Here is a 16,981-nt window from a genome sequence, read left to right as displayed (position 1 = left end):
GTTCACTAGCTATTTTTCTTCACCTCTTTATTGTACTGGAAAGTTGGGTGCGCTACATTCTCTAGCCACGTTTCAAAATATACGTGCATCTGGCCCTATCCCACTGGACGGCTGGCGCAAGATGCTATTGTCCTCCACTTTAAATTCGTTGGATTGCATAGGAAATATCCACCCGTAAACAATAGGTTGCCACTGGTATGCTATCATACCTCCAACGCAGCCACAGCCCACGAGGCCATACACTTGTTTGGAAGGCCATAATTTTTGGGTCTGCCGATCGAACAGAATGCATCACTCGCCATAAATATTCCCCGATTGGATGATGTCGATGTAACCCGAAGCAAGAGGACAAGCAAGTAACGTGTATGATACTGTATAATGTAGCTATATGTGATCATGGCAATACTTTCGACCTTCAAACGAAACTAAAATAATATGATCTTGCCATTGTTTAAATGCACTAACAGCCTGAACTTCTCATGGTGGCCTAAACGGTTTTGATCATCAAAACTCGTGACTGGTGTTCGGATCTCAGTATATAATTTAGCAAGCAGCGGTTGTGCAACTCATTGCGGGTATCGTCTCCACATTCGCCCGTTTCAAGGCAATCGAAGACAATGGTATGGCTAAACCTATTAGCTAACGCAATTTCCATCTGTTGTCCAGCGGGCAGAAAAGAAATTACTCATTCAAGGAATTTTATCTGTGATAGGAGGAATATTGATACATTTTACATTCGGGCACTTCTATACTGTTGGTAAGAATGTTTTGATTATTCATAAAATCAGCTAATATGGTGCCGTACATCATGGGATATACAAAAGCTCGTGTCGACAAGGAAGTTAAAAACGAACTTTCTGTTTGGTTGTCCGCCCTGGCCCTTGGCGTCCAAGGGTTCTCGATGCCTCTCGGCGGAGTACTCGCCAAAAAAATCGGCTTCAGATGGGTCGTCGCAGTCAGCTGTCTACTAGAAAGGTGAGCAAAATTTTTTCAAAGGATTTAATTTGCCTACCACTTTGAAATATCGGTTAGTTCTATCCCCTGCAGTAGCACAATTTTGTGGGAATATAATAGGGTCCCTCTTGTGTTATCGCACTCAACCGAAATCATAATATCATATCATAATATCACCATAATATATCATAATATCATAATATCACCATCATAAATCATCATATGATAGGCAGCGTCAGACTCATGGTCAGTTGGTGATTGGTTAAGGAAATCTGAGCTTGAATGTGCATGTTTGATTTCCACCAACAAACCCTCTATTTAATCCGCGAGGTTCTATCACTCGATTTTGAAGCCCCAAATCGTCCACCTCCGGGTGACGTGGATATGCATTTTGATGGACGTATGCTTCTTGGAAGATTTGCTTAACTCTGGTATACTACAGAATAACAATTAGCTTCATATCAATAAGCAGACAAGTGTGTTGTGGCACCAATACTGGTAGTTGCCCACTCTCTGAAGTAGACGACGGATGCATCGCTATGTGGCGCACCTGAAAAGAGTATACAGTAAAGGAAGGTACTCAGGATGCATGTCGGACATTCCATGCGGCTGATGTCTATTCTCTTGGAGAAAAGATTGCTGGGCAATTAGGGGAGAGTTGGCGTTCAAAAGTGCAGTGTAAACTACCTCAAAACAGTCATTATTCTATGACTAACATATATTTAATAAAACGGCACCAGTGCATGAGAGAAGATAAAGAACAACGCGGACGTCTGAGGAAGTCCTAAAAGACATGATGAAGAACGAATGGCTGGTAGTTCACAAAACTGCCAGAATCCTGGCCGTATAATCTAAGAGTCGACCACGGTGTATTGAAATTGAGCGGGTGATTTCGAGTGCATAAACGTTGGATACGTACTCTTCAAATCTACAAAAGTTTCCCTGGAGAAGCTGATCATATGCTTCGGTATTAAAATCCTTAAGTAAATGTACCAAGAATCACCAGATTGGCCTCTTCCATTGATTCAGACGAACAAATAAGCCCTGGATGTTCCTTGAAAGTTTGCAAACAAAGTGTAATAGTCTATGGACTGCAAGACATCTTCATGGATTAGAGGATGAAGGTGACTACCTGTGCAACAATGATCTGTAATTAAAACTTAATTGACCACCTCGGAAGTCAAATGTCTCGGAGTTGCTTGAAAAGGAAATACACCTATACCTTTGTAGAATATGTATCCATCGTGGAATTCCCGATTACTTTTCCTACAGTAGACGGAGCACTTGAGCGATTGTTGAACAAGTACAGCTGGTGTTCCCAAATAATTACAGATGCAGCAGAGTTTTGCCTGATGACGATTAGTTAAGCGGATAAAACAGCAACAAAGAGAAGCTGAAGTATTTTTACTTATGCATTGCTTAAAACTTCTTGGAGTACTTACGCAACAAATCCAGCACATATACAACCAACAAGAGCATGAGCTCAGGGTCTTATTTAATCTGAAAGAAATTTACAAGAATACAACTCAATCAAAGCAGGCGAGGGGCTTCGAAACAAATGCAGCAACTCGGGCGTTCACCAGGCAGGGTATGTTCTGAGCCTTAATCCCTTATATGCTCAAACTCAGCCTTTGTGTAAAGAAAGCGTCCTTTATATTCAAAGTGACGGAATGAACTTTTGTGGCTCATAGAATACTCCCGCATTTCGACTGTTTCTTTGTACGCATTTCAACTTAAGAGTAGCCCAGATCCCGCACTTATCTCTGATGGTAACCAGGTGCCAAAAAAATTATAAAAGCCGAACGATTATTATTATTGCCGTTTTGAATCACAACGTTTAGCTATGAATCAACCGGAAAGTCGGTTCATTAACTATACTTGGTTCTTAAGTCCTTGATTCAAGGGAACACAACGCATCAATAGAAATCGCTTCCACCAAGAGCAGTCTAGTATCCGGTTTGTTTCAGTGTGCAAATAGTATATGCTGCATAATAAATTAAGTGCCGTAGTTTGAAGGAGAATTGTGGCCTGTCTTTGACTTTGGCAGCCACTTTTATTGCAACCAACGGCAGTGTATGGTAAAATGACATGACATTCCTTAAGAATGGATCCGCAGGTTGTCGCCAGCAACAGTGTAAGGAGAAAAAGTGAAAAATATGTGAAATAAGGAGGAGGACGGCGTCAGCGTTAGACAAATGTAGCTTGTCCGACACACTGAGAGTGCCCGGCTGATGGTGCCACGGTCAAGGAGATATGAGCTATGGAGTTAGCAACCACGTCATAGATCCGTTTAAACTATAATTTTCCATTTTTGTTTTGTTACGCTCAGGGGTTGTTGGCCTCTTTATTCAATGGATTCCTCTACGAAAAGCTAAGAACGTTAATTAGACACGTCTTTATGATAAAAGATACAAGGCTTAAGGCCAATGGTTGAGAACGAAACCGGGAATAAAAGGTTTATGGGATGATTAAATATCAAACGACGAGATCATTTTCTCGCACTAGTAAGCGCTCGATTGGCGTTGTGATTAAGTGTTTAATGATACTCTCGTGCTAAATCATGTGTTTTGGGTGTTGTTTTCCCTGAACGTGATTATATCTTGTGAGTAAACATGGAAAAGTCAATGTAAAATCAAGCAAATAAAATGGTGCACGCCGCCGGAGCAGATGGCTGAGGGACCAATACAAGTAAGTCTTCTGGCATCATCAAAGTGAAAGAGCAGCGCAGACAACAATGAAAACCGCATTATTAAAAGTGTGTAAAATGTTACGGCTGGAAAATGAGTCAGTATTATTTGACTCAATGAAACGTATGTACTGGTACACTCCAAATCACAAAAAACATTTTCAATAGTCCAATTAAGTGTTGGTATCAGTTTAAGGCCACTGCTGTCTTTTGATCCTTCTCTTACTACTTTGTTCCCACAGCGGTGGAGTCTTGGCGACCTACTTCACAATTCAGTACTCGTTTATCGGAGTAATGATCACTTACTCTCTCATCAAAGGGGGTGGTCTTGGTTTGGGTTATTCCGTTGTGCTCGCAGTGGCAACTTCCGTAAGTTGTAATTTTATATGCCACATTTTTTGTAAACTTCCCTTCAGATGTCTCCGTAGTAAGAGAAGTATGCTTCTCAAAGAATCTTTAGCTTGGTTCTTACGGTCCTAGGTTTGAGGTAGAGTTCTGATTGGCTTCAAGGTTAAAAATATTATAAACCAGTGAAAAATCGAATAACGTGATTTGAATTAACTTTCTGTGTAGCTAACAACATAAACCAGTTCTAACATCAAATGATCAGTTGCTTCAGATTGGAGGCCTACATAAAGCAAGTCAATGGAAAAATATGTGACAATGTATGATCCCAAATCACCCAAACACTAGTGTGAGAAACAGTAACTAACGGTGTGGTAAAATTTTATCCACTTATAGTAGTTGTCGTAGTAGCTGTTGTGCTGTGATAGCAGCAAGTCAAACCGTTCAAAGAATAAGAGATAGTTAGAGATTGGTGTCAAAGACACATAGCCTTGTTGCCTCAACTTAACAAGCATTTCAGTGAAAACTGGCACCATAGGGATCGGTTGTGTGAAAAACAGAAAAACTCTTTTGGATGAACGAGACATCTTGTGCCCACCAGGTATCTTTCAACCAACTTTGATTGAACCCAATTTACAGGGTGACAACTGGGTGACTGTCATTTCATTAAGTGTACCTACTGTTTTGGTATGTGTTTAACCGGTCTTTAGAAAGAGAGACGGTTTTTGTATCAGCGTGTTATGCGACTGCAGGCGATCTGGCCCTATAAGAGGAGTGCAGAAAGGTCTGTCAACCCTGAAGTCCGAGAGCTGAAATATAGGAGCCTTTTGATCGTGCGACTAATGAAACAGTTGTTTACTCCATTCTATTATTTTCCAATGTACAGTCGCTTTTAAACGACTTTCAAAGGAGAAATCCCTTCTATTTGATAGTGACCACCGGCTTTGCTCCATTCTTCAATGGGTTGTGTTTGAATAGAACATTTCAGATAGTCAGGGTTTAACTGGAGGAAGAACGGTTGTTGCCGCGTAAAGTAATGCGGTTTATAGCGAGGATTAATGTCCTCTCCGGACGTCTTTATAGAAAAAAGTTGAGATGCCATCAACCCAAAGTTGATAAAGTCCTTCACTTACAATTTTATGTGCCTCCACGTCACAGCTAATGATAGCTCAATTTGTGTACGACCCAGATCATTGCACTGAACGGTTACATGGTCACTGAAGCAAGAGGCAACTTTTCGTTATCAGAACGAACGTTTCACACTTAACGAAGTGTAAGATATTTTAGGGTAGTAGGAGAGATGCTTACCTAGATGTCTTGGATAAAACTGTGGTCACACAGAAGACCGATTTGGCAGTGAGTAATTAAAAAGTGATCCCACATCGATGGAAAACGGTGGAACTCACTGGTACGCCATTGCTAAACCGGTGAATTTCAAATAGAGAACAAATTGTTAAACGTATCGGGATGAGTTACAGAAAATCCTACTGATATTTTGTTTATGACATGGATCGTTAATTTTTGTGAAACAGTTATTTTTATAACTATTTGAGAAAGCCCATTAGATTGATACCAAAATCACTGTCAGGTACTCACACTCCAGGACATTTTTATTTCGTGTTTTACTTATATCTCTGTGTGTAGTTTCTCTGATTGGACCATATAAATATTACACCAAACTTCTCCATAATTTATTTGTCTGTTTGGGGTGCATCTTGAATGTGACAACGAATGACATAACTATTGCTAAAGGTTTTGCGAACTAAAAGGTGTAAGATTTCAAAAACTTCAACCTTCATTGAGTAAGTGACCCTTGACGTGTGTCACGAATCCTTGAATTGTTCCAATAGAAGGGTTCCATGTTCACAAACGCCTCAGCATATACTGCTGTGAGCTGAAAAATTGCCCATCGAATTTTTGTAGTTTTTCTGCCGTAGGTAAATTAATGAACCGCGTCAGCTATATGCTGATTATGGCAAAGCTCTCATGGAACTTCACACATATCTGATGGAAAGCTGAATGTCAGGACACAGTGTAGTGAAATACGATGTTTTAATATGGTGTTTTGGTTGTCTTGGGCAGCCTTTTCCAAGAATTTCCGCAAACTAAAGGTGCAGCCGTCTTTATTTTTCGTGGGTAAACATACTTCTCGGTGTTTTCTAGAACGCGCAGTGATAAAATCAACAACAGTCAACGGAACAACAGAAATCTGGACAGTACTAACCAGGAGTTACCTGAAACCTCATAATTTAAAGTGACCGCCAGTTTCCTTACCAGTTTTATATTTTTGATTGGGACAGAGGAAATCAAGATAGTTTAAAAAGGTGATTGATAGTACACAAATCACACTTTCTTATTCTTGATACAGGATATACTAGCTCTATCATCAGCTCATAGAATTTCATGTTTGTCTTCTATTTTGTCTCGGCATCCAAAGGAGATATTAATTTTACTACCCGGTTGACTATTAGTTCTTGTCCAGACACCGTGGTAAAACTGCAGCTTTTCCTTTAGACGAATTATGTTCCATTTATCAGAAAACTGCCTGTATGTTTGTTCCACGCATTTCTTTTAACTCACTTCGTTTCAAGGAATGATGCCATTATCGGTCACCGATAAAAAATTTATGGCCAGAATGAGTTGGAAACATAAATATCCTTGGGCGTGAGAGAAAAGTGCAGACGAGTGTTCGACCTGCTATTCCCTGGTAATATACACTTGTGTACAGCACAAAGAGTCAAAGTTCTATCTAGGCATACAAAACGGGGCTTCATATAACACAGAATTAACATGTATTCATCCACCTACAGAGCGAATGGACAGCTGATTCTGTGCCGCCAGAAACAGACAAACCTTACAGTGGTGCGCAAGCATCTAAGTTGGAAAACTGCCACACAAGATCGATCCACATAAATTTTCAGGTGTTATACACCATTGGATTTGGTCTGGTGTACAACCACATTGTTGCATTGCCAAACCTCCATGGNGTGTACAACCACATTGTTGCATTGCCAAGACCTCCATGGCAAGTGACAGAAGGAGCCTGCTGAACTTGGCCTAGTATTTAGGAGGGGGTCAGTTACTATTTAGATAGTATATACATACCATGTATATGTGTATGTGTATAGAGTAGAAGCAAAAAGAATATACAAAATTGAAAGATTCCATCAAGCCCGCATAAACCAAATAACTGTTTGTACAAAAGCACGAAAGACTCGTTCAGCTTGCCCAGAATAATCCGAAATAGCGGTCACAATATTTTATTTCAAGAGATATTTGGAACATTCCTAGGGGTAGGTAACGAATCCGGCATGTTTGACAATGAACTTCTTTAAACAAAAAATAGCTTGAGAAGATGCTTTTTCTTCGAAAACAGAATCATAACGTTGGCAGGTCAAAATGTAAGTGGATCAGTTGGGTGCGGTGACTAGGGAAGATTGAACAAGTCTACTGCTCCGATACATATGTGAAGCCGACTCATCCTTAGAGGGGAGATAGGCATCCAAAAATAAGTAAGTGGATAGTATTTTCTCATTCTTTTTGACCGGTTTCCCTTTGGAGTGCCTAAATAATGGTTTGAGCAAGAAGGCGGAAATGGATGCCATTCAATCTTTGCGATGAAAACAGATTAACGGGAATTCAGCAACCATGTGCGTCCAAAGAATTTCCAACAGGGTAAAAATTGAACATCCTCACCATACAACGTCGAACTATCCTATTAGAACCGAAATTGCTCGACTTCATTTACTAGGACTTAGACTTGTTTTGTGCCTGATAAGCCTGTCAAAACTGCTTTTTTGCAGCACAGATGATGACCGATGTAAGAAGTGCTGGGAAGAAGTCTTTTTTTCTAGAGCTTCAAACGGTTCTCATCTTCTACTTCTACAAAGCTTCTGTACTATATGCGAATTTATGTAATTACCCTCTTTTGTGAAGACACCGACCGAAAGTGTTGTCTTATAAAAAGCCGTCCATCTGTTTAACTTGATAGACGGATCAACAGGTCACCTCCGCTTGTAAATATTCCTTGCTCCTTGCTCTACACCGTGTGAACAAGGTTGAGCGATACTCATATTATTGGAGCCGTCATCCATGAAAAGGATATTCATTGCACTTGTTGTCCACTTCCTACCACCCAGAGACTTGCGTTTTATCTCTATATGTCCACGAATTTTTCTCATTCAGTGCTAATACAGGATAGACGCTTTGTAGGCATGAATTTAGGAATCGTTGAGAGTGTCTAGTAGCCCGTATGAACTGCTCAGAATTTTTCCGTGTTTAGTGGTTTCCTGCAAGACGTGGCCTCGTGGTCGGGCTCACTGTTGCTGGCTTCGGAATGGGTGCTCTTGTCTTCACGCCTGTACAAACAGCGTTTATCAACCCCCATAACGTTTTGGTGGACAATGTAACCAGGTGAGAAAAGCGACGGCACTCACCATTTTTACATTTACTAAAAAACCGTCCCTATTTGGTCATCTTACTGCGGAACGAATTGTCACTGATACAGACCAAAAAATCCTTTAATCCTTTTAGCCTCAAAGTCGATTTCCCAAATTGCTTTTTCTCGAGTGGTTTGCCATTCGAATACCGCTCTGACTTAGGTAGCACGCAATCCTCCACATTTTGTTGTCGTTTGGTCACAGGATATGGGCAAGTGAGTAGGAATTGTACCGGTTATCACCGGTTTAAACTCTTCGTCTATCCAGGCTCTTACCATTGGCTATTAAACGTGTTCTGATTATGCTTGAAGACTCAATTTGTCCCCGTGTGGTTCTGCACCACTTGCATCGGAGAGAAATGATGACACTAGAATAATTTACTCCGGCTAAAAGTGTTTTATGGAGGTAATGGATGAAAGCTTCCTCTGTGGAATGGAAACTTTTCTAGGCATAGCGCCAGTCTGCCTTGTCACTTACCTTCATATATGTGGTTTCTTTTAACGTTGTGTTAACCACAGTCACCCGCCAGATTAAATAAGGAAAGAGTTGCAAGTAAACTGTCCTATCAGGTTCAGCAAATCCATAGAATTGTTGCCTATTTGTTCAACAAAACTTGTTTTGTACTTTACTGGATAAAATAAATTCAGGTACTGGTAATCACCGAGTAGCACCCAATACACACACCCATCTTTTTTTTAAAAAAAGAAGTTTACTTAATGATGGAATCGATGTATCAAAATCTTACTGAGTTCTCCATGTTTCAAACCCGTACTTTTGAATTCCAGTGCAGGCCGTCCGAAACCCTATGAAATCATTTTGTGGCTTCGCAATCCTCACTACTTTTCGTTGATGAATTGACACGCAAGAACGCTGATTGCGCGCGCGCGATTGCACTTGCGTGCGAGAGTGATTTACACACACCAGTATCTGCGCGAATTTGATTTCCTTTATCACTTTGTGACCTGAAGCAAACACGCATACATTGATGCCATGCTTCAGGTTAGTTCAAATATCGGATGCATTTTGTCTAGTCACCACTGTCCTGGTTCCGAACTGCCCACCAGCCCAGTGTCTTCACATTGATTTTCGTGTTAAAGGTAGTAATGCTAAGGCTTCTAAATACTGTGTTCTCCAGACAAGTCAACGGTAGTGAATGTAGTCCAAAGGTTAAAGTTCAAAGTTCAACATGATGAATGCTTTTCAGCAGACCGCTTATCATCATGCCTAATTAATAAGCTCGAATAAGATAGAGATGCGTAGCCTTCCAAGGAAGATGGCATCTGTCTAATTAAATCATTCATTTGTGTGAACGGTTAGCGGGTTTCGAACGTCACTTTAAGATTACAACAACGTTTTGTTTGTCGCGGTTGCCTGCACATTTTAATATTGTTCAGGAAAAAAAGTACCATGATAGTTTTGTCTGATTAGGTTTACAATTATTAACTGTTATTACTTCTGGGTGAAATTTCCAAAGGCAATTCACCGACAAGGATGTCCTGGATCGCGTTCCAAAGGTTTTTCTTCTACTTGGTGGAATATTGCTCGGTCTGCAAATAATTGGGTTCTGCTTACTTCGTCAAAGGCCGACATCGGTGAGTTTTGTTTTCATTAATCGAAGATAGGGCCTATCTAAGTCAAATCGCCTGAACTCATCAGTTATTGCGAATTTAGAAAATACACCAATGGTGTTGTCGTCTCTAAGATGGGATAGTTTTTTGGACCAGGGTACTTTTGAGGGAAAGACTTGCACCCCTGTAAGATTGCCTTGGATAAGTAGCTCAATAGTGGCCGAAGAGTCATTGCCGTTTCACTGGCTGGGCAGTTGGTGAGTGGTGTACCCTGCTATGATGTGCTACTTCAGTGTCATTCACATTCAGTATGCCTCTGCATCCAATTGCCCATTACCTTCACAGCATAATTATTTGGTGTAATGTGTGCACAGTGTCAAAGTATGTTGACATGTTCTGTTGTTTGTTTCTCTTGTTTGTTTCTTTCCCTTATTTCTTGCCTGCTAACTCTATCAACGGCAGAGGTGACACAGTGGTTAAGTCGCAAGCTTATCATTCGGAAGGTTCACGGTTCACACCCAACCCAACAATGGTGATCACTCTGCTCAGGCCTGGACAGTCTGGCAGTATCCCAGGCCTCGTGCTTCCTTTGGGTTACATGGCAGCTAGGCACCGATATGGGGCTACAGCTGAACGATCCAATTAGATTCCGACCTCGGTGAAGTGTACTTCACGACTTCTTCTCAATGGGGCTAAGTCATTGAAACGAGTCACGTAAAGAGCATAGGGATAGCACCTACAGAAAACATCATTCTCGATTCATCAAACAGAAGTGAGACGCGCTTCTAGTAAAAGTACTCACTTCCTCACCAATGTAGCTGCTGTCACACCGTAAAATGTAGTATGCAATTCGCAACTAATTCCGATTTGGAGACCTTCATCAAAGCTCAATACGGTAACCTAATTTTTTTCTATGCATACTTATGTAACGAATAAGTACTTGCCCAAGGGTTAGCTGGCAAATTTTTCAAGTGGCATGGAAAACAGGCCGCCTATGAGGCTGAAGTATAGTTTGGAAACTCAACGTAAATCAACAGAATATAGTAACAAAATGCCACCTTGCTGCTGTCCTCTAGGCAACGGGTAAAATTGGCAAAGCCACGACTTGAACGTACGCTCAGTTTCTCAGGTTTATTCTACACCGACAATTTTGAAACCGTTTTGCACTGCTAGGTTTTGCGTGATTATCTAACATGCAGTTTATTGGCTGTTTACGCAAAGCTATTAGCTCCAAACCATACTGATGGGTGGACACTATGCGGTAGTGTATTCAGTCTGCCAAGATGTTTATTCCGATTATTATTAAAAAGTTAAATTTGTTTTAATCCATCAGGTTTCTTTTTGTTTCAGGCGGAACCTACTGAAAAAACCGATACTGCCGCTAGAACCAAGCCATCCCAGGAGGAGAATCAGGTAAATTCACAGTCTCATAAGCACGCAGCCTTCTGCAAGCAACAAGAATAGCTATGAGTACTGAGCTTAGGAATATTCAGCAGTTGGGGCAAGTGTTGCACCCTTCTGTTTAAACCAACATGTCGCTTATCGCCAGGGCTCGAAATTCAGGCTTCTCTATGCTGTCAACGAAGCGGGATTTCGAGTGTTCCGGTAAAAATATTCCAGCGTATGCATGTACAAAGTTGTCAGATGAGGCTTAGCGAGAATCAAAGGAAGGCACGAGGTTAGATGAATGCTATATGAATGCATTGTTCGAAAGTTCCACTGGTCATGTTTCTTACTTTTTCAGAGTGACACTGCGGCCGAGGAAAAACGGTGAGTATAACATCAACAAGCTGCTAAGCCATCTGTCGTTTTAAATGTATGATTTCATATCCTACACTTCAGGCTCATGCAAGCTCACGCTTAACCGAACTTTCAGAATAAAGACGCGCACCCCACAGTAAATTTAGTTTCACATATTGCTTCAACTTTGGCATAGCGGAATAACAGTGGTACAACGATACAATACAATATTACGATATTTTAAGTGGGAGACTAAAAGAACGAACCATCACCTGTGTAATAATATGGTTTTCTTCAATAAGGATTGATCCCCCCGGCTTGGCTAGATTGGATCCTCCTTGGTAATCATTACCTGTCGGGATGAAACAAGAACACACGTCTGATGTTCTGCAGTAGTTGGCTACATCTCGAGCCAATTTGTTTGTATCTGAAAGAAAAGACGCTTTACGTTAACTGCGACTTGTTCCAGCTAAGTGATCAATAGTTCGTAATTCCTTAATACGACCAGATCACCGATTTTGCCCTTTACTTGTGAATCAAACGTGCTTTCAAATTTTTCCTCCGCGTGAGAAATATCTTCTATTGTTCTCCAAAAGAAGTACCGTTCCGGATGTATACGTCTTCCCAGCCGCTCCATCCATGTTTGCTTTCAGTGAATCCGTCGTTGAAGCCCTACTCTGTCAAATTAGACGCTTAGCTCACAAAGTCATTGTGTATAAAAGAATAGATAACAAATCAGAATGCAAAAATCAGCCATGCACCTGTTTTAAAAAGTCACGCTTTGTTCATCGTGAGAACACACGCAGTTTACATCCTTCCAATTGACTCTTAAAATCCTGCCCCGGCGTAGCTACTTAGTAGCACTGTAACGGTTATTACTGCCGATTAAACGTGCTATTAGTATCAATGTCAGTTTTGAAGCGCCGTCCTCCATTCGATGGAAGGTTGGTACGGAAATGGTGGAACGCTCTGCAATGTTTGTTCATTATTCTGTAAATTTCAAAGAACGTCAAAATTCCAAGAGGACGCTTGAGAATATTCACTTTTCAGCAATTCTACGGAGGCAGTATTTTTACTATCGTATCTGATGGCTTGTAACTGCCTAGTTTGGGTTTGGCAATAAGCAATTCTGCACTCGAGGGTGGCGCACGTTTTATCTGGCACCGTGACCAGACTACGAACGAAGGTTCTGTGGCCACAGCTCGGCAATGAGGATAACAAAGGTGGTGGTAATGGTGACGATGATAATCATATCAGCTATGAATTCGGTAACAAGTAGGTGGATTATGAGCATGATGATAGCGATGTTGACCGAGGGATTCGGGGTGAAGGACTTACTTTAGACGAGTTTCTTATGTTAATTCTGGGACACCACGCCAAGAATTTGATGCTTCTGCAACTGATTCATTATATGCTAATGAATATTTTGTATTCAGACCTTTCACGCCTGATGAGGATGTAGAAAGGAAGCCATTTGCCATGGTTATACAAACAAAGGACGATCCAAGGGAGCACTGTGAAATGCCGTAAGATTAACCCGTTGTAACCGTGTGGTGTGTCACGTTAACTGCGTGTCGTGCACTTTTCTACACCGGGGGATAATCATACCCTTGCACCTATTTACTTTTCTAACAAAAATTAAGCCTACATAGTTTGATTTGTGTGCCACTGAAAGTCTGCACAGCCTCGGCATAACAATCAGCCATAATCTCACAGCGTTAACAAATGAGTAATTATTTCGAAGTCACCATTTCATCGTGCACCTCTCAACCATGGAACCTGGAAATGCACTTCCTAAACAAATATCAAAACAAAACACAGCCGTTCACCACATTGCATTCTCGTGCTAATTCGTGTGAAACCAGTTCCATTTTGCCTAACTTTCAGGGTAGAAAACTTGTCACCAAAGCAAGTGATCCGTCGCTTGGACTTTTACCTCCTTTGGATTGTAATGTTTTGCAATGTCATACCCGTTACAATCATTACATCGGCCTTTAAGGTGAGCATGGATAATACCTTCGAACATTGCTTTACCGTGTTATTATTATTACTATTGTTATTCTGTGTTGTGATGTTAATGCACGTTTTCTTTATCATTGCAGTATTTTGGACAGAAGTATATATCTGACGATCGCTTCCTGTCGATAGTGGCGACCACATCGTCGCTGTTTAATTCCTCTGGCCGAATAGCTTGGGGCGCGCTGGTGGATAGAATTTCTTTCAAGGTTTGTCCGTTACTTCTCATTGATTGGATAATCTTCAACACATGTGCAATTACTGATCTAGTTAGCGTTTAACTTGCCTCGACAACCTGACTGCTGATGAAGAGTCTGAATGTTTGCCACAAAGAGGTATCAATCCTAGCCTATCACCAAGACATCAACCGGGAATTTAATGTCGTATTCTTGATATGTATAGGGTCAGCTCAGACAGATCTCAAACTTGTGAGACCCGAAGGCTTCATCTGCAGACTTATCAGTCTAGGACTACCGGTGAAAGGAAGAAGGCCTTTGATGCGGAGTTATTTATTAGAAAATGCTGGAAAATGCCAACTATTGGACAGGGAAGCAAAACTCTCATTTGCATCTTATTTGCAAAAACTGGACATCCATCTGCTCCTGAACGCAGCTTCTTGAACTTTCCTGGATATTCATTGACAACAATCATTCATTGCTCAAATCCAAGCAAAGGTTACACAGCGACTCCACAAATTCCACAACAGATCTCCTTTTTTAAAGAGACGTAAGGCGGAATCCCAAGAACAACACGTACTACTCGCATGCCTCTTCCATCAGTAGTATCACCTTTACACCTGTAATCTGTGCGCACTGACGATCATGTTGACAAAACGCTCACGGCCCCATCAGTAGTATCACCGTTTCACCGGTAATGTGTGCGCGCTGACGATCATGTTGACAAAACGCTCACGATGTCGGTGAGGAGACCAAATGATTAGGCTGGAAACTACTCATCGCATGGCCACATGATGGATCTTTCTGTGCGTTTCTGATGAATCGTCATGCAGGCAAGGTGACTCTAGAAGCGAGACACCACACATGATGGACAGCCTCATATCAGTACTGGGGGCGTAATCCTCCTTTCAGGTGGACACAAAACGATAATGTCCATGCCGAAGATTATATTGTTTGAGTTCAGCGGTGCCCCCTTCCCCATTTGATAAAATGGTGGGGCTAGCCCTTTCACCTTCAGCGCGAGTAGCTAAGTTTGCGGCAGGTTTTTTCTTCGGATGTGGTCACATCCGGGGTAGCTGGTATCGTTGATGCACCGGCTACTTTAAACTTCGAGCCACATGAGGCATTGTTAGTTTTGGTGTCATCACTGATTCCACTCTGATTACTTACTCAAGGTAATAGTCGAGTTGTTAAGGTGTGGATAGGTAAGTGTGAGATCCGTGGATATACAAGGACCTAATATGATGCACCTGTAATAGACAACACAGTTAAATTGCATTGTGTGAAAAATATTATCTCGCGTCGTGGATATCACTCCATGCCGTATCTCAAAAGATGGGATTGTCGCATAGATGATGTGCCACCTGATTTGATGGTTTTTGCCGGTTTAGCGGTTTCATAACCCACGATGACTATCGGCTGTCTAAATAGTCTATATAGTTTGGGTCTCTGTGATTTGGAGCATGCAGTAATGTGTAATGCGGCTTTAGACAGCCGATAGTCAAGCTGGGTTATGAAACCGCTAAACCGGCAAAAACCATCAAATCAGGTGGCACATCATCTATGCGACAATCCCATCTTTTGAGATACGGCATGGAGTGATATCCACGACGCGAGATAATATTTTTCACACAATGCAATTTAACTGTGTTGTCTATTACAGGTGCATCATATTAGGTCCTTGTATATCCACGGATCTCACACTTACCTATCCTCACCTTAACAACTCGNTGCCACAAAGAGGTATCAATCCTAGCCTATCACCAAGACAGCAACCGGGAATTTAACGTCGTATTCTTGATATGAATAGGGTTAGCTCAGACAGACCTTAAACTTGTGAGACCCGAAGGCTTTATCTGCAGACTTATCAGTCTAGGACTACCGGTGAAAGGAAGAAGGCCTTTGATGCGGAGTTATTTATTAGAAAATGCTGGAAAATGCCAACTATTGGACAGGGAAGCAAAACTCTCATTTGCATCTTATTTGCAAAAACTGGACATCCATCTGCTCCTGAACGCAGCTTCTTGAACTTTCCTGGATATTCATTGACAACAATCATTCATTGCTCAAATCCAAGCAAAGGTTACACAGCGACTCCACAAATTCCACAACAGATCTCCTTTTTTAAAGAGACGTAAGGCGGAATCCCAAGAACAACACGTACTACTCGCATGCCTCTTCCATCAGTAGTATCACCTTTACACCTGTAATCTGTGCGCACTGACGATCATGTTGACAAAACGCTCACGGTGTCGGTGAGGAGACCAAATGATTGGGCTGGAAACTACTCATCGCATGGCCACATGATGGATCTTTCTGTGCGTTTCTGATGAATCGTCATGCAGGCAAGGTGACTCTAGAAGCGAGACACCACACATGATGGACAGTCTCATATCAGTACTGGAGGCGTAATCCTCCTTTCAGGTGGACACAAAACGATAATGTCCATGCCGAAGAGTATATTGTTTGAGTTCAGCGGTGCCCCCTTCCCCATCTGATAAAACGGTGCGGCTAGCGCTTCCACCCTCAACGCAAGTAGCTAAGTTTGCGGCAGGTTTTTTTTCGGATGTGGTCACATCCAGGGTGGCTGGTATTGTTGATGCGATTTCGATGCACCGGCTACTTTAAACTTCGAGCCGCATGAGAAACTGTTAGTTTTGGTGTCATCACTGATTCCACTTTGATTACTTATTCAAGGTAATAATCAGGTTGTTGAGGTGTGGATAGGTAAGCGTGAGATCCGTGGATGTGCAAGAACTCAATGCGATGCACCTGTGATGGGCAACACAGTTAAACTGCATTGTGTGAAAAATATTATGTTGTGTCAGTTTCTCAAATGGATGTCACTGAAGCTAGTGTCTCAACATACTATGGGATCTGTCACATAGATGATATGATTATGTAAGGTCAATGCCACATGTTTCGACGGTTTTTGTCAGTTTAGGGGAGAAGAGTTTCCCAACCCAGCTTGACTATCGGATGTCTAAGGCTGTTTGCGAAATTCCGCATTACTGCATGCTCCCAATCACAGAGACTCGAAATTTGTATATATATATA

General features: G+C 41.5%; 1 protein-coding gene across 1 annotated transcript in view; it reads left to right on the top strand.

The window, feature by feature from the left end:
• Positions 1-476: 476 nt before the first annotated feature.
• The window catches only part of T265_07708 (hypothetical protein), a gene marked incomplete at both ends in the record, with an annotated part of 18,732 nt that continues 2,227 nt past the window's right edge, over positions 477-16,981 (top strand). Inside the window, 8 exons of the mRNA XM_009173304.1 lie at positions 477-975; positions 3,883-4,009; positions 8,268-8,398; positions 9,899-10,016; positions 11,343-11,405; positions 11,737-11,762; positions 13,620-13,731; positions 13,835-13,957. Of these exons, the coding sequence (XP_009171568.1) occupies positions 794-975; positions 3,883-4,009; positions 8,268-8,398; positions 9,899-10,016; positions 11,343-11,405; positions 11,737-11,762; positions 13,620-13,731; positions 13,835-13,957 (882 nt within the window). The remainder of the gene's footprint in view (positions 976-3,882; positions 4,010-8,267; positions 8,399-9,898; positions 10,017-11,342; positions 11,406-11,736; positions 11,763-13,619; positions 13,732-13,834; positions 13,958-16,981) is intronic.

This window comes from Opisthorchis viverrini, assembly GCF_000715545.1.
Source record: "Opisthorchis viverrini unplaced genomic scaffold opera_v5_184, whole genome shotgun sequence".
Taxonomy (NCBI): domain Eukaryota; kingdom Metazoa; phylum Platyhelminthes; class Trematoda; order Opisthorchiida; family Opisthorchiidae; genus Opisthorchis; species Opisthorchis viverrini.
This window is presented reverse-complemented; position numbering and strand designations above follow the sequence as displayed.